Source organism: Podarcis tiliguerta, assembly GCF_965153285.1.
Source record: "Podarcis tiliguerta genome assembly, chromosome: 16".
Taxonomy (NCBI): domain Eukaryota; kingdom Metazoa; phylum Chordata; class Lepidosauria; order Squamata; family Lacertidae; genus Podarcis; species Podarcis tiliguerta.
Window position 1 is genome coordinate 4,719,412 of NC_139549.1, and position 25,271 is coordinate 4,744,682.

Genomic DNA, 25,271 nt, shown 5'->3' on the forward strand with positions numbered 1-25,271 from the left:
TGAAGCGCTTAAGAGACCGCTGTAGCTGAGTGGCAGGTGCGTTGTTTAAATAAAAGCAAATACATTTTAAAATTCCCCCCATTTTGCAGATGGGGCAAACTGAGGCCGAGAGCGTGTGGTTCAGCTATGGGTAGCGAGTGAGTTTGTGGCAGTTCTGAGATTCAAACCAGGGACTTCCCTGATTTGCAGCTAAGCTCCATGGCGCTCTATAAAGCCATAGAGGGGGACTAAAACTGCTAATAGCTGAGAGAGGACTGGGCCACTTACTGTACTCTGTCTGCCTCTGTCTGACCTCCTGCTTACCTCTGGGTCCAGTGGACAACACTGCCAGTCACCTTCTTCCACCTTAAGTCTCAGTTCCGCCCTTGCAAAATTGAGAGGCAGTGTGGCGTAGTGGTTAGGGCGCCAAGCTAGGACTTGGGAGACCCCGGGGTTCAGAAATCCTCACTTGGCCGGCCCCTGGGTGTGACCTTGGGGGACAGCCACCACCTCTTCGCCTAACCTACCTCGCAAGGTTCTTGGCGGGATTTAAATGAGGAGAACCTCTCACACCCATTAGAACGATCTTCTCTGGCGCCCCCTACTGTTGGGCTCCCTGCCTTCTGTCCTATCGGTCCCAATGGGTGCCAGCTGTAAGAGGCTGGTAAAGGTAAAGGTAAAGGGACCCCTGTCCATTAGGTCCAGTCGCGAACGACTCCAGGGTTGCGGCGCTCATCTTGCTTTATTGGCCGAGGGAGCTGGCGTACAGCTTCCGGGTCATGTGGCCAGCATGACTAAGCCGCTTCTGGCGAACCAGAGCAGCGCACGGAAACGCTGTTTACCTTCCCGCCGGGGCGGTACCTATTTATCTACAGTGGTACCTCGGGTTACATATGCTTCAGGTTACATACGCTTCAGGTTACAGACTCTGCTAACCCAGGAATAGTGCTTCAGGTTAAGAACTTTGCTTCAGGATGAGAACAGAAATCGTGCTCCGGCGGCGGGAGGCCCCATTAGCTAAAGTGGTGCTTCAGGTTAAGAATAGTTTCAGGTTAAGAACGGACCTCCGGAATGAATTAAGTACTTAACCTGAGGTACCACTATACTTGCACTTTGACGCGCTTTCGAACTGCTAGGTTGGCAGGAGCAGGGACCGAGCAACGGGAGCTCACCCCATTGCAGGGATTCGAACCGCTGACTTTTCGACCGGCAAGTCCTAGGCTCTGTGGTTTAACCCACAGCACCACCCTAAGTCAACCCAAACCTCCACGCGCAGGAGCAGTCTACCTTTGAATACCAGCTGCCAAGGGAAATAGGACTTACCTTTCCCGCAGGTGGCAGAGCAGTCCGTGTTGCCAATCCGCCTCCAGTAGAAGTCCTGCAGGGGATCCGAGCCGTGCTGGACAGGAGGGGGAGGGGGCGGGAGCGGCGGGACACGGACATTCCTTTGCAGGGTCCCGGGGCTCCTTCCCGATTGGCCAGACGAGACGGGAGGGGGTGGAGCAGCAGCACGGCTCCTCCCCGATTGGCCAGACGAAGCTGGGAGGCGGGCCGGGCTGAGGTTCCGGGCATCTGCGGGCACAGGGCGCTGGTGGCTGGGCGGGGGCTCCATCTGGTTGCCCGAGGAAACCACAGTCAAGGCACCTGGCGGGTATGGAGTGGGAAGAAAGAGAAGGGGTGTCGGCTAAAAAAGACACGGCACAAAAGGAATACGCTCTGGGGCGGAGGAGGAAAACATAGGTCTACCACCTAAAACAGGCATGGCACCGAAGGAAAACGAACTGGGATGGAGGAGGAAATAAACAAACACAGGGGTCTGGGGGTTTTTTTTGCCTGCCACATGAGGGGAGGGGGTGGTTTGCTCACCAAAGTCCTGCCGGGGGCTACGTAGGTCAGGAGTGGGGGTCTCCGGCTGTACAGAGGCCAGGAAGAACTGGTAAGAGACACCAGGATTGTCTTGCTGGAAGATCATCTGTGGGAGGCAGCAGAAAAGGAATTAAAGCAGGGCATGGGAGGAAGGGGGGGGGCAACGTAAAATGAGCACCTCAAGTCCCCTTCCCCATTGGGAGTTAACAGTTCCCTTCCTCTTTTTTTGGTGGGGGGGGGGCCAGAAACAGAACCTTGGGATCCCTTTCCCAGTGTGAACATCAGAGCAAAGTCCTGCTGGGTCAGATGAAAACACCTTCATGAAGCCCCTGTTGTTTGTCCTCAGAATCTGATTATGCAGAGGTAGACTCTGTCTGGACCTGGGGGCTCTACTTAGCTACTGCAGCCCCCACCCCCCATCATCAATCTGCCTTGAACTCCCTCCCCGCTTTAAAGACGTGTCAGCTGAAATAAAAAAAGTAAGGTCTTATATATAGAGTGGTACCTCGGGTTAAGTACGTAATTCGTTCCGGAGGTCCGTTCTTAACCTGAAACTGTTCTTAACCTGAAGCACCACTTTAGCTAATGGGGCCTCCTGCTGCCGCCACATGATTTCTGTTCTCATCCTGAAGCAAAGTTCTTAACCCGAGGTACTATTTCTGGGTTAGCGGCGTCTGTAACCTGAAGCATTTGTAACCTGAAGCGTATGTAACCCAAGGTACCACTGTATATATAAAATAAATGTTCACAAATGTACCAACCAAGCACATACATAGATATGTGGACTACATGTCTGGAGCAGCACAGGAAGACCGTCCTGAAACCATTTTGACTCCCAAACTGACCAAATGTTTTCTCTGCAAGGAGGGAGGGGGTGAGGGAACCTTCCCATTGTCTCAGGAATTGGGAAATCACCATCTCAAAGGAATGGCCAGACTACCAGGAAAGGCAATCAGATAAGGCATGATCAGATAACCTGGCAGACAGGAAAAACAACAACATTCAAATTTCTGTTGTAGACCACCTTTTCTGTGATGTATATGTATGATGGTTTTTTTGGGGGGGTGTGTCTTGGGATACACCCTTTCTGTGATGTACCGGTAGGTTGTATGGAGGGGTGGCCTTGAGCTCCAGGGCAGGGAATTTAAAATGTCTATATAAGGGCAGGCACACCTGAGTTCTGGGTCCTCCTCCTTTTCTGCGTGTGAGGTGGGCACCCTGTTGCAACAGATCAATAAAGATCAGGCTTATGAGCTGCTTTGCTTCTCAATATTCTCTGGTTGGCCTCTGTTATTTTCTCCTACCGGTGGAGAACCTACAAAGGACTCTATAAGGGCTCTTGTGTCCCCCATAAGGGAATAAGGGCAGCTTTTTGTTTAGGACACAGCCCATTGTTGTGCACCGTCTCCTGCAGCTCCATGCATGGTGTAGCAGGAACCCGCCCCCCCCATCATTCAGTTTGTACAGACTTCACACACACTCACACACTACATATGCTACACTTCTGTTATAAATTCATAGAAAATCAACCATACATCAGATTTGCACTGTTCCACTTTTATTTTACTCCATGAAGGAAGGACTACAAAATGGGGAAGGTTTGATATACAGGCCACCATAATCCCTTGAGCATAGGAGCACATCCACAAGAGCCCTGCCCAGTTGCTATGCCAACCCTGATGGTCCTAGACAAAAGACCATCAACCCTGCATACAGGAGTGGATTCAACACGGACTATAACAAAAGAACAGTGATTGGATTTCCCCTCAGGGGGCAGGAAACTGCAAGCTCCCCTTTGTCACCTGGAAAGTACTCATGGGGAGGGGGGAGAGGAGGAACCAGCCGGGTGACAGGACACTCAGGTTGCCACCACAACTCTTCCCTCAACCCCTCCTTTCTGTAATGTATGCATGATGTTTCTGGGGGTGGGCTTGACCTAGAGGAGGAGAATTTCAAAAGTTTTTTAAGGTCTTGCACACCATTGTTCTGGGTCTTTCCTCTCTCCTGCGAGTGAGGGGAACACCCTGCTGCAACAGTACAATAAAGGCCAAGCCTACAGGCTGCTGATTTGCTCCAATTTACTCTGGTTGGTGTCTTTACTTTTTGTCCAAGGGAGCCCTCGGATTTTTCCGGTAACAATGGCAAAAAAAGGGTTCAAGCACATCCTTCCCATGGTTGCTGCTCCTTAGGTGGAGAAGGGGAAGGACTATCCTGTCTTGGAGGCCCCTCCCACCCAAATACGGACAGACCCCTCCCATGGCTAATTTCTGATTCCCTTCCCCAGATACTCTGCACCCAAATAACCCAAAGAAAAGGATTTTCTTCAAACTACGCCTATTTCATTTGCCTATATTTGCATCTCTATAGATTAGGCCATTTTGGAGAGCCCAGCTGCATTGGACAGAAGGCTCTGCTCCTACTTCTAATCCTTGGACCTGCTTTATGACTTTGCAAACCACACTTTTCCAACCTGGAAATAGAAGCGGAAATATACTTGGAGTCCTGTAGTGATTTCATGCTCTTTATTGCAGCTTGTAAAACAGTGATTGAGTTGCCCCTCCCAAACCTCAGGCTTTTATATACCGTATTTTTCGCTCTATAAGACGCACCAGACCACAAGACGCACCTAGTTTTTGGAGGAGGAAAACAAGAAAACATTCTGAATCTCAGAAGCCAGAACAGCAAGAGGGATCACTGCGCAGTGAAAGCAACAATCCCTCTTGCTGTTCTGGCTTCTGGGATAGCTGCACGGCCTGCATCCGCCCCATAAGACGCACACACATTTCCCCTTACTTTTTAGGAGGGAAAAAGTGAGTCTTATAGAGCAAAAAATACGGTACATTATTTACACAATGAGTCCCGTCTGATTGGCTGATTCTGCTTCCCTCCTGGAGCCTGATTGGTCTTTTCCAGCAGGCCAATCAGCTGTTGCATTCTAGGATCCTACCAGCCTAATAGGCAGATTAACGTCCTCCTGGAGCCGGATTGGTCTTTTCCTGCAAGCCAATCAGTTGTTGCATTCTAGGATCCTACCTGCCTATTGTTCTAGGATCCAAGCTTAGTACAGTGGACGCTCGGGTTGTGAACATGATCCGTGCGAGATGCACGTTCACAACCTGCAGCGTTCACAACCCACAGCGACGTGTCTGCACACGTGCTAGTTGCAATTTAGCGCTTCTGCGCATGCGCAACCGCCGAAACCCGGAAGTAACCCGTTCCAGTACATCCAGGTTTCTGCAGTCCGTAACCCAAAAAAACGCAACCTGAAGTGGCTGTAACCCGAGGTATGACTGCATAACAGAAACCTTAAGGATCAATGATTATTTATTAAACTTATCAGTTGCTGCTTTTTTTTAAAATAACAAAAGTAACTCAAAGCCACTTGCGACAATAAATAAATTCAAATGCCTGTTAAAACCAGCATAAAACAAAACCGAGAGAAATCTGAAAGTCCTGAGGACTAGGAACTTGGGTTTTTAAAGCGAATCTAGGAAAGCAGAGCCCCGCCTCCCCCTTGACAAAAGAGGCAGAGATCTGCCTTCCAGGTGAGCCACAGACGTCCAAGCGGCACCCAATTCAACCTCTCCTCTCCCTGAGCCCCCACCCCACCCCACTGCGTACTCACATACACATCTATAGGTTCTGTCGTGGGACCGTCTGCGGTCAGGGACTCGCCCTCCCTCCGGTCGCTTCCTGGGCGGCTGTACACAAAGACGGTGCCAGCTGCTTCGTAGCGCCCTGGCGGGTTCACCGCCCAGTTCCCGTTGATGATGGATTTGCCACTGTGGCTCCGAAGGGCTGGGAGATTCGGGGGCATAGGGATTGGGGGGGTGGGAGAGAGTGTGTCAACAGCAACATGAAGCTACAGCTCATTCAAAGTCCCTCCTCCCCACGCTCTGTGGCCCCCCCCCCATCCACCACCATTGCAGTTTTAATTTTTATTATTTTTATTATTTCCTCCCTCTTTTTTTAATTTCGGGGTTTTTACACACATTATATTACCTCCTTCCAATTTTTTTAAATTCCCCTGGCCACATGACCCGGAAGCTGTACGCCGGCTCCCTTGGCCAATAAAGTGAGATGAGCACCAAAACCCCAGAGTCGGCCACGACTGGACCTAATGGTCAGGGGTCCCTTTACAACCCCCCGACTAAACGGCATAAACACATACCCAGGTAGTTAGGGCTGCGGGTCATTTCCTTAACCTGGATTCGGGTGGCGCCCGCCGGGATCTCTAGGATGCGGTGGTACCCAATGGGCACGTCTGTCTCGCTGAAATTGCCCACTACCAGCTTGCAGGTGGTGTGGTCTCCGCCGCAAACCCCGCAGCTGTCCAGCGTGCGATTCGAACCCAGGACCCCGTCGCAACCGGGGGTCTGGCGAGGCCACGGGAAAAGAGGAGAAATGAGTTCAAGAGATGAGCCGAAGTGTTTGAGCAAGGAGAAGGGGCGTCCCCTTTCATACAGAGAGCAACATCTGGTTCTCCAGATGTTCTCTGATGCCTCCTTCATCCCCCTGCAGCCCAGAAATATATTTTCTCCTCTCTCTCAGGTGCTGCCACCTCCTCCTCCTCCAAACCCTCCTTTAAAAAATAAAGTCCCTTCCCTTGGAATTCGCAAAGGTGACCGATTTGATAAGACAAAAACCTAAAAATATAATCCAGAACAATGGAAATGTTTAAATGATGATTTATGTAGGCAAGGATTAAGTGTAAGGTATTGGCTGTGTTTAGAACAGATTTATGAAAGATTTAGAAAACTTGTTGATTGGAATATTTGTATGAGATTGTATGGGAAAAATACTGAATAACAGATGTAAATTTGCTTAAAATATATATATGAAGTGCAGTGTAATGCAATGGAAGACAAACAAGGAAGGTTGATTGTTGAGATATTTGTGGAGTGAATTTGGAGGAAAATCTTCCAGTTTTTCTTCTTTTTGCAATTTTTCTTCTTATTTTTTCTTTTTTCTTTTCTTCCTTTTCTCTTTTTTGTGTGTGTGTGCTTATCTGGAAAAATGTATGTATGTATGCATTTGTATGTATTTTGCTTGTGTTTTGTAATAATTATGTTAAATAAAATTTAATAAAATTTTATTTAACATAATTATTTTAAATAAAATAATTATGTTAAATAAAATTTAATTAAAAAAACACACACAAAACCCAGATCCCTTCCAAGTTAACAAGTCAACAACGAGTGAGCGAGCAACTCACAAGGCACTGGCCGGCCACGCAGATGTCCTGGGAGGAGGATTCGCACGGGGTCCCATCCTGCACTTTCTCCGTGTGTCGCACATAGAAGCGGTAGCCGATGGGGCGGCAGTTCAGTTCACAGCGCTGGGACCCCCGAACTGCATGATGGGAGGAGAGGGAAGGAGAGGGGTCAGTAGGATCGGGGGGGGGGGGGGACCACGTTCATGCTTAGTCGCCTGGGGCAATCATGGGCTCCTTTCCAGGTAACCAGAGAAGAATTTGCAAGTAGAAAGTACTGGAAGCAAGCGCAAATTAACCAACGGACCTCAGGAGGGGGCAGTAAAGTTTTAGGGTTAGGGGTTTTGGGGACCCTCTGCAAGGCTGTGTCTCTAGGACCTTGAACCTGAGGCAAAGCCTTGACAGAGAGACAAAGGCTTTTGCCCCATCTGCTCTTAACAAAGGAATAAATTGATTTGGTTGTCATGACTATCCCCTACACTGTGGGCAAGAAAGGATTGTTCAAAAGGGGTTGGGAGATGATGGTCTTTAGAAGCTCCCACCCTGAGGACTAGAATCTTGAGACCGAGGCAAAACATTAACGAGGAGTCAGAGCTGCTCTGCAAACTCTGGCCAGTTTTTTAAAATACCAATCCTGCCTTGGGAATCTTGGTAAGAATTAGGTGGACTCTAAAGGTAAAGGGACCCCTGACCATTAGGTCCAGTTGTGGATGACTCTGGGGTTGCAGCGCTCATCTCGCTTTATTGGCCGAGGGAGCCGGCGTACAGCTTCCAGGTCATGTGGCCAGCATGACTAAGCCACTTCGGGCAAACCAGAGCAGCGCACAGAAACGCCGCTTACCTTCCCGCCGGAGTGGTACCTATTTATCTACTTGCACTTTGACGTGCTTTCGAACTGCTAGGCTGGCAGGAGCAGGGACTGAGCAACGGGAGCTCACCCCGTCGTGGGGATTCGAACCGCCAACCTTCTGATTGCCAAGTCCTAGGCTCTGTGGTTTAGACCACAGCACCACCCGCGTCCCCTTAGGTGGAATCTACACACACATAAAAACATTTCTGAAAATGCTCTTTAAAAAGCGTTTTTAAAAATACACTGAATTTTCTATTAGGCTCGCCATCACCACCTAGTGTCAAATTGTATATTGCGCTTAAGACACACTTAAAACTTTTTATTTGCAGCTGTATAGTTGAGTCGCTGTTTGGTGGGATCTGTGAAAGATACTCTGTTCAAGACCTCTAAAAAAATTCCGCTTGCAGAATTAGAAGTTTTCCAAATAGTAACGGGAGAAGCCCTATCAAATCTGTTGCAAAAGCCCTTGATGTAGATGCGTCCTAAGGAGAGAGACATATTTATTTGTTTGTTTATTTCATAAAATTTATATACCGCTCAAATAAGGGGAGGGGGAACCCTCCAAGTGGTTTACAAAAGGATTACAACGAAATCACAAGACAGTTAAAAACAACCATTTTAAACCTTCAAAATATAGTTGAAATCAGTGATATGCTAAAAACCTGATTGAAATACATTTCCCGTCCAGTATTAAAGAATATAAACTGTGCGAAAAAAATGACAGTATGAACAGTACAATAAGAATGATTGGAAGACTCATTTTGTCATAAGTCTTTTTTATTTAAGTGTTTATTTAAGTATTAATTAGGAAGATTAAGTTTTTTTATGCACATAAATCTGCTTTTTCTTCTTTTTTCTTTCTTTCTTTTTTCTATATTTTCTTCTTTTTTCTTTTTCTTAATTGCTTTTTCATAATTTTCTTTTTGTAGTATGAGATTGTAAATTCTTTGTATATGTGTGTAATTTAAATTAATAAAGATTATTTTCAAAAAAGGAAGAAATACATTTCATCGTTCTCTGTGCCTGTTTAAGCTTTGCTGGAGCAACACAGCTTTTAGCAGGTGCTTCCTATGAAAAATGAGGACTAGTGCCTTGAACTTGGTGCAAAACCTCCCTCTGTCATACAGCCGATTTCCAGATGTAGTCCCAAGGCTGCCTCCTCGACCGTCCCACTTTTTTTTTGGCCAATATGTTTTTCGCAGTGAGAGATTTTACTTTCTTGGGCTCCATGATCACTGCAGATGGGGACAGCAGCCACAAAATTAAAAGACGCCTGCTTCTTGGGAGAAAAGCAATGACAAACCTAGACAGCATCTTAAGAAGCAGAGACATCACCTTGCCAACAAAGGTCCGTAAAGCTCTGGTTTCCCCAGTAGTGATGGATGGAAGTGAAAGCTGGACCATAAAGAAGGCTGATCGCCGAAGAATGGATGCTTTTGAATTCTGGTGCTGGAGAAGACTCTTGAGAGTCCCATGGACTTCAAGAAGATCAAAGCTATCCATTCTGAAGGAAATCAGCCCTGAGTGCTCACTGGAAGGACAGATCCTGAAACTGAGGCTCCAAGACTTTGGCCACCTCATGAGAAGAGAAGACTCCCTGGAAAAGACCCTGATGTTGGGAAAGATGGAGGGCACAAGGAGAAGGGGATGACGGAGGATAAGATGGTTGGACAGCTACCAGCATGAGTTTGACCCAACTGCGGGAGGCAGTGGAAGACAGGAGTGCCTGGCGTGCTCTGGTCCAGGGGGTCACGAAGAGGCGGACACGACTAAACGACTAAACAACAACAAGAAGAAGAAGTTTTTCACATTGTCCAGGTTTTGTTTTTTAAAAGAAGTTGCCGGTTCAGGCTGGCAAGCGAGGGCCGCAATGGCAAGCGAAGGCCTGGGTGGCAAGTGAGGGCTCGATTGCGCCCCCTTCTGGCTTCCCTTGCTATAGCAGGGAGACCTCTGTCCCGGCTGGCCAGAGCTGTGCCGAACGAAGGAAGAGAAGAACAAAGCGCCTTTTTGTGCAAAGTCTCCCCCATCGCCGCCGCCACCGCCAGCCCTGCCCCATCCCGAAGTGCTTAAAAACATAAATATTGGCTCTGGACGTCAGCAAAGAAGGCCGGCAGAGGGGAGGAAGGAGGTCGAGACGGCTCTGTCTGGAGACTCCCCCCTTGTTTATTTAAGAATATTTAAGCTCATTGGAAGCTTGCATGGGATTTAGTTTCAGGCTGCAGGCAAAGAGGCAATGGCTCTCTTTCGAAAGACAGAGAGAGGGAGGTTTGGAGGCCCAGAAAGACCTACTGACAGCATGTGACAGGGGATTGCAATCAAATGCACTCTGTACATGCTCAGATGCCATTTCCCCTGCCTGGAAAACGAGCTGTGCAGCTTTGTACCATTTCCGTATAACCAAGGCTGAAAGCACCCCTGCCCAAAGCATAGTAGGAAAGATAAAGGGCTCGGATTATGCCAGAGTTTCAGAGATTCCTACATTACAGAGGGGGTCAGGCTGGATGACCCTTTAGGTCCCTTCAAAGGCTGCAATTCTATGAATCCCAGAACCAAGAGACTAATACTGATGATAGAGGTCTTGGGGGTCACGTTGGACTGGAGGCCATAACCTCAAGAGCATCACTGCGTCCCAAGGTGTAGCTAACCAGGGAGAGGGAAACGCACTCTGCGCATGCTCCAGAGTCGTCATGTTTCGTATTATCATCATGAGGAGTTCTAAGGCTGAGAAAGCAGATGCCACGGCTAAGATTAAGACTCTTCCTGAAGACATTAATAGCAGGGAGGTCTTTGGAGACAGACAGACGCCCATTACAGGATCAACCTTCTCAGAAGTGTGACTCTGAGCATGTCAAGAGTGCTCCCTTTTCTGACGCTGTCCTCCCAGGAGGAGGAGGACGTGAGGGAAGGGGCAGAGAACTGTGTTCCCTCGAGCTGGGTGAGAGCTGTTTGCTGCAAAAAACCAAAAACCAAAACAAAATCACAATATGTACTTTGATCTGACAAGTTGTGTATTTTTGGAAAAAGGGAAACGGCCACAACTGCAGTCTTCTCCACAGCTGGCCAGCAGAGGGCGCTGGCATTCTGCCCACGCCACAAATCGCCCACAAATGTTTGGGGCACGGTTGGAGGGCGAAGACCCCAGGGATAAAGCAGATTCATGGGTGCGATGGGTGGAAGAGATAAGATATCATATATAATCCCTGGCAATAATCAAATTTCTTTCTCTCACTCACACACACAAACACACTCCGTTCCAAGCCAGAAGAGAGGCCTTAAATCTCCCAGCATAAATACAGATTTTGGCCCCGGGCCACCAATGAGATCAGCTCAAAAAATGACACACGTGGGAAATGAGGGGGTGGCTGTTTGCCGTCCCCTTCCCCACCCGCCTCACTTTCCAAACTGGTTCCGGCACACCTTCCCCGAAAGGCAGAAATCCCACCGGTGTAGCTTCCTCTGCAGCTATGCAGGAAAACGGCAGCACCCGGCCTTTCATCGCCCTTGCAGTGTCCTGTGGCAAGGAGTTCCGCAGGCCCACAAGGAACGCAGCTTAAGCGGGAGGGTTTCACAGAATACGGGTCTGGAAACCCGGGAGACCCTTCTGGGCAGAATGGAAAGAGTGTGGTCTTTTAATAATAAATAATAATAATAATAATAATAATCCTCAGTCTCCAGCTTCAAGGAGTTGCGAGCTTGGCCACTCCCAAGCCTGGCATCGCCTGAGCTTCTTTTCCCTAAGCCTCGCCGTCCTTGCAGTGACCTCTCCAAATCTGCTTATGTAAGTGACAAATGCCCACTGGGCCCATGCTGGTATAAACTGTTCATTAAAATAATAGGGGGGGGGGGGCTGAGAAAGAGGGGAAGAAACACTCCCTAACCCCCCCCCCCAGCTCCCTCCCTGAGATTGCTGGAGAGCTCAGCTGCTGTTCGCAGAGGGCAAGCGGGGAGAAAAGTCACAGGCGGGCAGCGTATAAACCTTCGAGATCGCGCTTCTAGATTGCCTGGCATCCCACCCGACTGGCAGAGCCAAGATCTGCCGGCCGTAGCGAGCTGGAGAAGGCAGAGGCCAGCTGTCAGCTCAGGAGGGGAGGGCGGCTTGGAGGAAGCCAACACCCCAGAAAAGGCCCCCGTCATATGCTAAAAGGTGTGGGGTACCCATCTGTGGTGCAACACAGCAACTCAGCTTCTCAAAGAAGCTGTTTCTGCTTTGAGAGCAAGCCGCTAGTCCTCAAGGCCGCAAAGGCACATGCGAAAGGGTACGGTGTGTCTGATCCGGGGACATCGGATGCTGGATCTAAGCCTGGCCAATATAATAATAATAATAATTTATTATTTATACCCCACCCATCTGGCTGGGTTTCCCCAACCACTCTGGGCGGGGAAACACTAAAATACAATAACCTATTAAACATTCAAAGCTTCCCTAAACAGGGCTACTTTCAGATGTCTTCTAAAAGTTTGGTAGTTGTTGTTCTCTTTGACATCTGGTGGGAGGGCGTTCCACAGGGAGGGCGCCACTACCGAGAAGGCCCTTTGCCTGGTTGCCTATAACTTGGCTTCTCGCAGGGAGGGAACCGCCAGAAGGCCCTTGGAGCTGGACCTCAGTGTCCGGGTAGAGCGATGGGGGTGGAGACACTCCTTCAGGTCTACTGGACCAAGGCCATTTAGGGCTTTAAAGGTCAACACTTTGAATTGTGCTCAGAAACGTACTGGGAGCCAATGTAGGTCTTTCAAGACCAGTGTTATGTGGTCTCAGCAGCCGCTCCCAGTCACCAGTCTAGCTGCCACATTCTGGATTAATTGCAGTTTCCAGGTCACCTTCAAAGGTAGCCCCACATAGAGCGCATTGCAGTAGTCCAAGCGGGAGATAACCAGAGCATGCACCACTCTGGCGAGACAGTCCGCGGGCAGGGAGGGTCTCAGCCTGCATACCAGATGGAGCTGGTAAACAGCTGCCTTGGACACAGAATATCTCAGAAGCGAGATTTACATGATGACTAAAAAAATCATTGAAATTGTTTCTGGGGTTTTCTCTCTCCTGCACCACAAATAATCTTCTCCCAGTTAAAAAACGTAAAACTGTTACACAGCTCATTTCGGTGGGGAAAGTCGAGGCAAGGGCTCTGGCCATCTCCTGATCCTTTCCCCTGACTGGTAAGAATCAGAAGTGATGTAGAAGACGAGATGAGGCCAATCTGCTTTTTTTCTTTTCATCATTCATATTGAGATTGCATAATAATAATAATAATAATAATAATAATAGTTTATTATTTATACCCCGCCCATCTGGCTGAGTTTCCCCAGCCACTCTGGGCAGCTCCCAATCAAGTGTTAAAAACAATACAGCATTAAGATAGCTGTTTATTTCCTTCATATCTGAAGGGAGGGCGTTCCACAGGGCGGGTGCCACTCCCGAGAAGGCCCTCTGCCTGGTTCCCTGTAACTTCGCTTCTCGCAGCGAGGGAGCTGCCAGAAGGCCTTCGGAGCTGGACCTCAGTGTCCGGGCTGAATGATGGGGGTGGAGACGCTCCTTCAGGTCTACTGGTCCGAGGCTGTTTAAGGGCTTTAAAGGTCAGCACCAACACAACACAACACAACACAACACAACACAACACAACACAGCCAGCTTTTTGCTCCTGCCTTCTCTGGACCATGCAAACCATAGCAACGAAACACTGAGCAGCTGGAAGCATGCCTTCATGCACTGCGGGTCAACTGCAGAACTCACTGCCACAAGATGTACGGCCAGCTGGCCAGCTGTCATAGGCAGCAGACTGACAGCTGGGGCAGTCACTCCCGACTGGAAAATAGGTTTGGGGCAACCTTAAAATTTTGAGAGGCGGGACTCTTACCGTCCGTGAAGGGCTCCCACTGGTATAGGCGTCCCATGAACTCCTGGTTGTTGTATGCCGCACACTGGACGGCCCGAGGATCAGGTCGATCAGGCGGGCACGGCTGCGGAAGGAAAAGGGGGAAGGCCGGGCAGGCAGAGAGAGAGAGAGAGAGTGTCAGATTATTCCTGGATTAAAAAAATGTGAATTTTCAATATAGCAGAAATTCTTACTTCCCAGTTCGGAGAAAGGATGTAATTTGACACATTTTTGTGCAGCCCTTACATTGCGTTATATCCCACGTTACTCAGCGTAGACCCATTAAAATTGATGGACATGGCTAACGCAGGCCCATTGAATTCAGTGGGTCTTCTCTGAGTAGAAATGTGTTGGATTTTAGCCTCTGAAGGACACACACAAAATGAGACCGTCTTTCATCCATGTAACAACCTTGCAGGGTAGGTCAAAGAGAGAAAGAAAAAGACAGAGAGAAAAACAGGCCCCACGGCATGCAATAAGTTTCGCAGGGACTCGAACTCGCATCCTCCAAGCCGCAAGGACCCTCTGATTATTGTCGGGAGGGGAGAAAGGAAATCAAGACCCTTGAAACAGGTTTTATCAGGTCAATGCATCCTAAGAACCTGTTCTAAGAGCAAATTCATTAATGGCTATTGTCCGAACAGTCTTTGAAAGTGTGGATGTTTTTGGTGTTTGGTTTCCCACCGGTCATAAAAAGCACAAAAGTGCTGCCCTCGTACTAACGATAAAAGAGGTTTGGGAAATTAAGCAGGAAATTCAATCATGAGCTTATCTCCTGCTCACTTCAAAGGGCCGGTAACAATAGAGGCATTATCTACAGAGAAGCTGGACGCCCAGAGAGGTCTTATAGGATTGGGGAGAAACATTTCTTTTCCGCCTCCTCCCAGTGCATTAAAAGTGGTTTAAAAGAGGGGTTTGCTGTGTGTGGATAAACAGGTTGTGTAGGCTTTTGCGTAGATTCCAAAACCTGCTGGATCTGTTTGACCGGAGTCAAGAGCAGCTGAAAAGAAAATGAGAAAAATCTAGCAAATGATGCCCCTCTGGATCTCTTAAAAAATAATCGCTTGCCTCCAGCCAAAGGTCATCTCTGAAAGATCATCACACAGACACACACACTCCTTGCTCTAACCACTAGGCCTTCCAGAATGGCTCAAAGTTAGGAGTTGGATCCAGCAGTTAAAGAGGAAAGGCCCCAAGTGTGTTTAATTCCAAGTTGTACTTATTCACGGACAACCTTCCTCTTCTACAAATAATCCCCCCCAACTTGAAGGCAGCTGTTCGTTTGGTCCCAACGGGCCAAACAGGAAAGCTTGGAAGCAGCCATGCAAAACGCCCATGGCTCTAGTCCCTAAGAATTCGCCAGAGCCATCTCTCTGAACAAAGAGCTCTGTTTCCCATCACTGTTTTTAAACTCTTTGTTTACAAGACAAGTAAAAAAACAGGAGAGTGCACCGTACGTTTCTGAAAGTCTTAGGCTGCGTACGTACACCCCATACATTTCAAACACCCTCCCTAAAGAATACCGGGAACTGTAGTCCCCCCCCCCAGAGCTGCAATCCCCAGCACCCTTTGGGAACTACAGTTCCCAGGGTGCTTTGGGGGGTGGAAAGCGTGCTTTAAATGTCTGCTGGGTAGGCAATCTTCATCAGAAAATAAACAACAGTTTGAGACCAGCTTCTGAACTCGGGATGTAAGGAGCCCAATTAGGTGAATCAGGGCTGTTTTGCAGTAAAGCACAACTAACAGAGTAAAATGCAATAGGAGGAATATCTATTCAGTAAAATTAAACTCCTTACTTCTAGCCTCCCGTTAACTTTGCTGCTAACCCCCTCCACGCCTTTCACCCCTGCTACTTCCGGTCCATTCTGCTAATTTTTTGGGTACGCCACCAGACTGTAAGAATGATAAAACGAGTCTTGGCAGACCGCGTAATGATTTTTTTCCTGCCTCTTGTACCGATCACAATGCGCTGCGCTAGAGGCTGTGCAATTTTGGGTTGCATTTTTATTGCTTCCTGGATATCGTACTTTTGTTTACAGTGGTACCTTGGTTTCCGAACGTCCATGAGCGTTTTGGTTTTCTAACGCCATAAACCCAGAGGTAAACCACCCCCACCATTCTACCCGGACGCTGAGGTCCACCTCCGAGGGCCTTCTGGCGGTTCCCTCACTGCGAGAAGTGAGGTTGCAGGGAACCAGGCAGAGGGCCTTCTCGGTGGTGGCACCCGCCCTGTGGAACGCCCTCCCACCAGATGTCAAAGAGAACAACAACTACCACACTTTTAGAAGACATCTGAAGGCAGCCCTGTTTAGGGAAGCTTTTAATGTTTGATGCATTACTGTATTTTAATATTTGGTTGGAAGCCGCCCAGAGTGGCTGGGGAAGCCCGGCCAGATGGGCGGGGTATAAATATTATTATTATTATTATTATTATTATTATTATTAACGCTTCGGTTTTCGAACACGCCTTGGAAGTTGAACATGCAATGCAGCTTCCGTACTGAGGCTTCCGTGTTGAGTTTTCGGTTTTCGAACGTATTGGAACTCGAACGGTCTTCCGGAACGGATTACGTTTGAAAACTGAGGTCTCACTGTACTGCAATTTGAAATCCGAGGAATTCAAACTGCAATACAGCAAAGCACGATGCAAGGAATATACACCCGTGAATTAAAATTAAACTCCTTTCATTCTCGCCTCCCGTCTATGCTGCTGATCCTCTCCACTCCTTTCAAACAGCTCCTACATCTGTTGCTTCTGCTCCATTGCTGCTCACTTTCTGGGTGGACGAAACAATTTTAAGAATAATGGAGAAGCCCCTGCTCACAGCTACTGCTGCCCTCTTCTTCAGGCATGTCAAAGGCCACCAAATAATAATAATAATAATAATAATAATAATAATAATAATAATAATAATTTATTTGTACCCTGCCCATCTGGCTGGGTTTCTCCAGCCACTCTGGGCGGCTTCCAACAAAGATTAAAGGTAAAGGGACCCCTGACCATTCGGTCCAGTCGTAACCGACTCTGGGGTTGTGGCGCTCATCTCACTTTACTGGCCGAGGGAGCCGGCATACAGCTTCCGGGCCATGTGGCCAGCATGACTAAACCGCTTCTGGCGAACCAGAGCAGCGCACGGAAACGCCGTTTACCTTCCCGCCAGAGCGGTACCTATTTATCTACTTGCACTTTGATGTGCTTTCGAACTGCTAGGTTGGCAGGAGCAGGGACCGGGCAACGGGAGCTCAGCCCGTCGCAGGGATTTGAACCGCCAACCTTCTGATCGGCAAGTCCTAGGCTCTGTGGTTTAACCCACAGCGCCACCCGCGTCTCCAACAAAGATTAAAAATACATTAAAATGAAGCACGCAGGCCACGGGTGGACCACAATTAGGGAGCCCCTGCTATAGGGCGGAAAAACCCCACCCCGATCTCTTACCTCTTGCCTGCAAGCCTTGAACTGCTTGCTCTCTCCTTCGCAGTGGAAGGTCTCGGTGCCAGGATAGTAGAGGTTCCACTGCGGCACTTCACCACCCGGGCGCACCCCTCCCGGCTGCCCCCTGGCGTGGAACTGAACAGGGTTGCCCCGGTGCAGCAGCCAAATGTCCGGCTCCGCAGGACGAGGAGCCACGGGCTGGTCCACAAAGAGGCTGTGCGACGGCCGCCTGCCCTGGCCGCCCCCCTGGTGCTCATTCTGCCTCTGGTTCCGCGACCGGGATTGCCCGTGGGGTGGGCGGTTCGCATGTCCCGCCCCATCAGGCTGCGCCACGGAGCTGCTCTCCGGGCGGCGGGGCGGCTCCGGCGTGGCCCGGTGGCTCTTGCCCGCCCCGGGCCCCTTCCTCTTGGCAGCGGAGCCGTTGTTTCTGAGGACGTGGTGGGTCAGCCGCAGTTCCCCCTGCGCATGGGGAAGGGGGCTGCCAGCCATGGAGGACCCCTGAGAGGAGGAATGCGTCACGGCCGCTGTGGGGTGGCCGCCTCCCTCTCCGCCGCCGTCCGACGTGGGGATTGAGCCGCCCGTGGAACTCTCTGCCACTTCAGGCGTCTCGTGGGACCTTGCAGGGGATTCTGGGAGATGCTTCTCGTGGGACCTTGCAGAGGATTCTGGGAGACGCTCCTCGTGCGACCTTGCAGAGGATTCTGGGAGACGCTTCTCGTGGGGCCTTGCAGAGGATTCTGAGTGACGCTCCTCGTGGGGCCTTGCAGAGGATTCTGAGTGATGCTCCTCGTGGGGCCTTGCAGAGGATTCTGGGAGATGCTTCTCGTGGGACCTTGCAGAGGATTCTGGGAGATGCTGGTTCCCTGAAGGTGCTATGGCGCCCCCTGGCTGGTGAGCCTCGCCGTGCGACCCTGGAGAGGTTGCTGCTGCCTTCCCATGATGCTCTGCTTCCCCCGAAGATTCGCTCTTCTGCGGTGTGGCCGTACCCGGTTCGGTGGGCTGCTCTGTGTCCGCCGTGCCCCCTCCGTTTGCCATATGCCCATGAACCTCTGAGTGGCTGTGCTCCAAATGGCTCTTCACCCCCTCACCAGCCTGTGTGTGGGGCTGGGCAGCAGCGTCCGCCAGCAGAGGCTGTTTTGGCTTCAGGGGGGTCCTGGGTTCGGCCCTGGAGCTCAGGGGCCTCTTCTCCCGGCCAGTTTCCTCCCGCTCCTCTTCCTCGCGGGAGGAAGAGCGGACAGCTTTGCGCCTCTGTTTTTTCGAAGGTGGGGGAGGAGGAGGGGGAGGCGGAGACGGGGGCTCCCCGCCTCTGCTTCCGTGGTGCCTCTTGAATCGGGGCTGGGCCCCCTCAGTCACGTCTGTGTGGAGGGGCAAGGCGAACGGCAGCTTCCCGTAGCCGTACTTGCCTGGCTTGATCGCCTCTCGAACCCGGGACCTGAGGGGGCAAAGTGCCACAATGTGAATTTGAAACCAAACAAAGCCCTGTGTTGCAAAGAGAACGTCAACAACGTCTAGGCAACATGATGGCCGTGTACATACACAATAGACAATCTTTAGAGAATTCATTCAAACCACAATAAGTACAAAATGAAATCTTTAGTCTAAAAGTCTCTGAAAATCTTTAAATGAAGCGAGGTGCCAGACTTTGTACGATGAAAGACAAGCTGTGAAGCTTTGTGTATTCAGCTAATGTCCAACACTGAACAGTGATTTCAGATATTGACTACTGTTTCATAGAATTCTTTGTCAGAGTGGTGGGAGGATACAGAATTGCTTCATAAACCCATCTTATGTGACTACATTATTACATGAGCACTGTTCCACAGCGTTTGATATTTTCATTTATATACATTCATTCCAAATATCCAGAATCACTGTTCAGTATTGGACATCATATTTGCTGATGCATACAGGCTCTGCTCAGCGCTCCTTTAAAGAATATTTTTTTTCTTGCATTTCCCCTCCAAAAACTAGGTGCGTCATATGGTCAGGTGAGTCTTATGGAGCGAAAAATACGGTAACTGGTCCCCACGTGGTGGGTTTTTTGACATGCTCAGAGGAAATCTGATTGGTTCCTACAAACGCTGTGTTAAAAGTTCTTTTGTTAATACAGTGGTGCCTCGCAAGACGAAAAGAATCCGTTCCGCAAGTCTCTTCGTCTAGCGGTTTTTTCGTCTTGCGAAGCAACCCTATTAGTGGATTAGCGCTATTAGCGGTTTAGTGGCTATTAGCGGCTATTAAAGGCTTAAGGGATTAGCGGATTAGCTGCTAAAAGGCTATTAGCAGCTTAGTGCCTTTGAAAAAGGGGGTGGGGAGCGAAAAAAAATCGCAAGAATCGCAAGACATTTTCGTCTTGCGAAGCAAGCCCATAGAGAAATTCGTCCTGCGAAGCGCATTGAAAAACGGAAAACCCTTTCGACTAGCGGGTTTTCCGTCTTGCGAGGCATTGGTCTTGCGGGGCACCACTGTAAAAGGGACCTGGGGCAGGGTGTGACAGATTATGATCCGCACTTCCTCCCAAACTCTTGCTGGCCAAGCCTTGTATTTTGTTTTCATCAGGCCCACCCTAAACCAGACCCTAAACTCACCTCCGGGCTGCCGGCGACTCCGGCGTAGGAGAAGCAGCCCAGCTGCGGCGGTCACCGTCCCCTTGACCACCGTGGCGTGGCCGGTCGGGGCTCAAGCCAGCCTCAGGGCTGTCCCTCCTCAGGGGTTTGAACAAGGGGATGGCATCCCGAACGGGGGTCTGGGCGGCTGCACCGTGCCTGAAGGGCTGGTTGGGGTTCCGGCGAGATTCCTGGTTCCCCCGAGGCCTCGGCGGGTGGACCCCAGCCTCCTGCGCGGGAGCAGGGTCCCTCCGGCGGCCATGCTGGGGCGCAACGGCATCTCGCGAGGGCAGCTCCTCGGCCGGGAGCGCCTGGTGGCGGGTGTGGCGGTTCTGGGGTCCGAGGCGTGGGGTGCGAGGCGGCGGGGCCTGGCCGTGGAGGGTCAGGGCTGAGCCGCGGAAGGGCAGACCCGGCCTGGCGCTGCCCTCGGTGTGGAGAGGGTAGGACGGCCGGCCCGGGTAAGGGCTAGCGGGCCGGTTCTCGTGGGCCTGGGGAGGGTACAGCGGCTGCGGGGCCAGCTCCGGCCGGCCGGCCCAGGGGACGCGCTGGTACGGGGACTGGCACGCACGAGTCCTTTCCATCACCCCCAGGCCGCAGGGCTGCGAGCAGGCTGACCAAGATGCCCAGGCGCTCCACAGGCCGGGCACCCGGCTCCCGGGGCCGTCGTCCTCAGTGGCCTGGCGAGGTCTCCTGCTGGGGACCTGAGGGTGGAAGAAGCAGGGAGACATCGTCAGTGGGGTGGCCCTTGCCGGGACCAGAACCCGCCACCCTTTGCCACCCATCGTTCCTTCTCCACGTATGGAAGAAGAGCCCGAGATGGAAAAAAAAGTCCCTGCCAGAGAAGAATGGCAGTTTAAGTTGTTGTCCCCCCCAAAAAAATTTTTTATTCATTTTATAACACAACTAAACAACACAAACAGAAAAAAATACAAACAAATTCTTGTCTTATCCTTATTTTACTAAACATTGTTAGGTGGGCTTCCCCAAGTCCCCCCCATCTGATTTTCATTTTACCTCAGTTTTAGCAGTTTACATATATCATAATTTTTAACCGTAATCACGCTTACTTTTACAGTGGTACCTCAGGTTAAGTACTTAATTCGTTCCAGAGGTCCGTTCTTAACCTGAAACTGTTCTTAACCTGAAGCACCACTTTAGCTAATGGGGCCTCCTGCTGCTGCCGCGCTGCCGGAGCACGATTTCTGTTCTCATCCTGAAGCAAAGTTCTTAACCTGAAGCACTATTTCTGGGTTAGCAGAGTCTGTAACCTGAAGCGTATGTAACCCGAGGTACCACTGTACCTTTAAAAATCAACTACCAGACTTTCAGAAGACATCTGAAGGCAGCCCTGTTTAGGGAAGCGTTTAATGCATTACTGTATTTTAATATTTTGTTGGAAGCCGCCCAGAGTGGCTGGGGAGGCCCGGCCAGATGGGCGGGGTATAAGTAAGTTGTTGTTGTTGTTGTTGTTGTTGTTGTTGTTGTTGTTGTTGTTGTTGTTGTTCTAGCCAAGTGATCTCCCTCAGGTCCAAATCCAGTGCTCTAACCATTGCACCACACCACCCTGTACAAAAAACCCCCCAATCATGTTCCTATAACTTTCGCCTTGCTGGGGAGGAGGGGAAAGGGTCTCTGCCTTTTCCCGATCCAAATTGGCTCCCCGCTTGCCAGAATTATTTCCTCCCTGTTCCAAACAGACACAGAAAGAACTGTCCTGGGTGCCAGGAGATCCTTCCCAGCTGCTGACCGTCTGACCGGGCAGCTGGTTTCCTCCCTCGCTGGGCGAGGGCGTCGCGGATGCACAGAGCTGGAGAGGTCTGGACAGGGCACATTTTTCAGCCAAAAAAGGAAATTATTAATAATGTGTAAAGGCTGGTGTGCTCTATAACCCAAATCCTTGGCAGTGTGGGGTAGGGGACCAGGTCACAGGGAGAGATAGCGCTGGGGCGGAAGATAACAGAGGCACCAGTCTGCCGGGCGAAAGGGAACCTGGGTTGATTTGCTCTAAAAGGCACTCAAAAGGATTGTGGGTTATTTGCCGGTGGAGCACAGGGTCAGGTTTAAGGTGCTGGTTTTGACTTTTAAAGCCCTAGGACCCACGGGACCGCCTCTCCTGGTCTGCCCCGCGGAGGACCTTAAGGTCCACAAATGACAACACTTTGGAGGTCCCAAGTCGCAAGGAGGTTAGATTGGTCTCAACTAGAGGCAGGGCCTTTTCAGTACTGGCCCCGACTTGGTGGAACGCTCTGTCACAAGAGACTAGGGCCCTGCGGGACTTGACATCTTTCCGCAGGGCCTGCAAGACGGAGCTGTTCCACCTGGCCTTTGGTTTGGACTCAGTCTGACCCTTACGTTTTCCACTCCCCTTACGGTTTTGATCTATGGGCTACTTTTAAAATGAGGCTGCATTTTAAATGGCATTTTAACCTGTATTTTAAATTGGGTCCCCCCCCATTATGTTTCTATTGTCATTTTACTGGTGTTAGCCGCCCTAAGCCCGGCTCTGGCAGGGTATAAATGATGATGATGATTATTATTATTATTATTATTGCCGCCACAATTGGTTTTCAGAGGTAGACCTCCTCTGAATGTAGAGGTTCAGATGGACCAATCAGGCTCTTGCAGGGGTGGCTGCCGCCCGTCAGGACTGGGGAGAGGGCAAAAGTTGACGAGCTCAACAGTTAGGGGGCGCCACAACTAATGACAGTCAGAGTCAAGGAAATTTTGATTTTTGAGTGAGTTGAGTTTAGCCAGGCGAAGAAAAGACAGACAGGGGAACAGACTTCCTTGGAAGGTGATGGACTTTCCTTCACCTGGAGGCGTTTAATCAGAGGTTGGGTGGCCGTTTTTCGAGGGTTCTTTACAGTGTTTCCTGGGGTTGAACTAGATGACCCCACGGGGTCCCACCCGACTGTGGTTCTGTGATTCTAAGTCTTTGCTCCCATCCTGCTCTCTGCTGAGTTCTGCAAGGGGCGACACTGAGACTGAGGAGGAAGCTGAGAGGCAGGGCCAGCGCCACCCAAACTGGTTGTAAGAAATGGGAAACGGAGGCTGAACGCTGAACCAGAAGCTGGTTTTTAGAGAGGGAGTCAAGAAGGTTATCAATGGCTAGCAGCCATTAATAGGCTTCTCCTCCTCTATGAATTCGTACCCTCTTTTTTTAAAGCCGACCACGTTGGCATCCGTCACTGTCCTGCAGGAGTCAGTTCCGCAGTTCAACGAAATAAACAGGGAATCATTGGCTACCTGAGATAATTCCAACTGGAGTTAACAGGGATGACTACCAGGAACGTTACTAATAAAAATAATAATTTCATTATCTATACCCCACCCATCTGGCTGGGTTTCCCCAGCCACTCTGGGCGGCTTACAGCAAAATATAAAAACATAACAAAACATCGTGCCTTAAAAACTTCCCGATACATTCCGCATGCCAAACAGGCGCTCTGCCTAAGACCTACAAAGATGGCAGGCTGTAATAATAATAATAATAATAATAATAATAATAATAATAATAATAATACATTTTATTTATACCCTGCCCTCCCCAGCCAAGACCAGGCTCAGGGCGGCTAACCAAATATAAAACAGATTGATTGAAATACAACTTAAAAACAAGATTAAAACACAACATTAAAATGCAGCCTCATTTCAGCAGAAACGCAAAAACTTTTTTGGGGATGAAAACGTCAAGTCTTCACCAAGGCTAACTATCCAGACTGGTCCTACGTGGGCCAGAAAAAAGCCAGGGAAGTCCCCAAGTAGGGTTATCTCTCAGCTGTGAGCCTGTGTCTGTAAAAAACCAGAATATCAACAGTCTACCTTACAGGTTTGTTGTACAGATAGTAATTTCCTATGTAAAAAAATAAAATAAAAAATTAAGAGGTGATGATTGACCCCAAGCACAATGAGGAAGGACATTCGACCTCTGGCTGGAATAATTCCCCGTTCTGATTTCACCAGCGATACGCATCAGAAAGGCCTTTGGGGGCTACTTTTCCCTGCTTTCCATTTCGTCCGTGATGCAACACCCCAAGCCACCGCCTTCCAGGGTCTCCGTCTAAAGTTACAAAATCAACATCTAGAAAATTGAGCCCAGATGCTCAACGCACACTGATCCAAGCTGACGCAGCACGTACGGCCCAGAGAGAAATAAACTGAGATGCTTCTTTTCACGCCGACCGGAGAGAAGGGTCTTTCATTTGAACAACCTCGCGCTTTGTCCCCCTTCTGAAAAAGGCGGCCTTATTTCGCGAGCAACAAATCCGGCCGCCGGCAAACGTCCCTGGGGAGTGAGTTTGGGGAAAGCTTTGCCCGTTCTGCACTTCTGCACGTGCAGAAGAAGAGGGAAAGTGCCACAGAGCAGGGGGACAAAACCTCTGTTTCGTTCGATTCGAATCATACGCTGTTTTTGTCCAGTTTCCCTCTCCAAAGTGTTATCGGGATTTATTCTCTCTCTGGACGGCCCCTGTGTTATTTAAGTGCTAGCATCCTCCAGATGTTGCTGAGCTACAGTTCCCATCACCCTTGACCCCGGCCGGCCCCCACTGGCTTGCTAAGGGCTGGAATCCAGAAACATCTGGAGGGCTGCTCAGAATCCGCACCCATGGCTTGCATATACATCTCCCCCCTTGGCCATCTCCAGATTTTGCTGGATTCCAGCTCCCACCTGGAGGGTCACAGAGGTCCCTCATTCCTGTTGTAGAAAAGGAAGGGAAAAAAACCAGTTTTGGGAGTGGGGTGGGGGACAGATTTATAGGATATATAGAATATCCTTCGAACCAGATGCTATATTCCTTGGACTTTTTAAAGATACAGTTAATCCGAAGGATAAAGACTTGGTTGGGAGCGTGCTGATGGGTGCCAAAGTCACGCCAACGTTTATCAGCTGCCTGGCAGAAAGCGTGGGCCACAATAATAATTTTCAAAAGGGTCGAGTTGATTTATTACGCACATGTATTTAAAAGGTTAAATTGGAAATGAAAGGATGGAACAAATCTCGAGATTCTCTTTGGATTCTGTTTTTAGATGGTCATTAATCAAGATTGCCATATTTATATTACGGAAAGTATGTATATATTAGGGGCTGCTCGCTCCACCGGCCAACCCCACACCGGCCCCACATTAACTCCCTACTCTCTGCTCCCCACACTGGGGAAGCCCAGCCAGATGGGCAGGGTATAAATAATAAATATTATTATTAAGCTCCTAAAATGCCCTTTGACTTTCTTAACCACACCTGAATAAGGCAGATTCCATGCTAGAGTTCATTAGGAAACGAATCGAAATCAAAACTGCCACTATCATAATGCTATTATACAAATGGATGGTAGGACTGCATTTTGAGGACTGTTCTGGTCGCCTCGCTTGAAAAAGGATATTGTAGGTTCAGAAAAGAGCTAGCAAAATGATCGAGGGGGTGGAGCCGCCGCTGATATGCATTGCTCAGTTCAGTATT

The 25,271-nt window shown here is 49.6% G+C and overlaps 1 protein-coding gene across 3 annotated transcripts in view; it reads right to left on the reverse strand.

Annotated features, from left to right (window-relative positions):
- The window catches only part of ADAMTSL4 (ADAMTS like 4), an 88,759-nt gene that overhangs the window by 14,639 nt on the left and 48,849 nt on the right, over positions 1 to 25,271 (reverse strand). For all 3 annotated transcript variants that reach the window (XM_083416424.1, XM_083416425.1, XM_083416426.1), the window contains 8 exons: positions 19,796 to 20,514; positions 17,214 to 18,642; positions 13,760 to 13,862; positions 7,061 to 7,197; positions 6,017 to 6,221; positions 5,471 to 5,643; positions 1,846 to 1,951; positions 1,303 to 1,623 (listed from right to left, as the gene is read on the reverse strand). In XM_083416424.1, the coding sequence (XP_083272550.1) occupies positions 1,303 to 1,623; positions 1,846 to 1,951; positions 5,471 to 5,643; positions 6,017 to 6,221; positions 7,061 to 7,197; positions 13,760 to 13,862; positions 17,214 to 18,642; positions 19,796 to 20,514 (3,193 nt within the window). The remainder of the gene's footprint in view (positions 1 to 1,302; positions 1,624 to 1,845; positions 1,952 to 5,470; positions 5,644 to 6,016; positions 6,222 to 7,060; positions 7,198 to 13,759; positions 13,863 to 17,213; positions 18,643 to 19,795; positions 20,515 to 25,271) is intronic.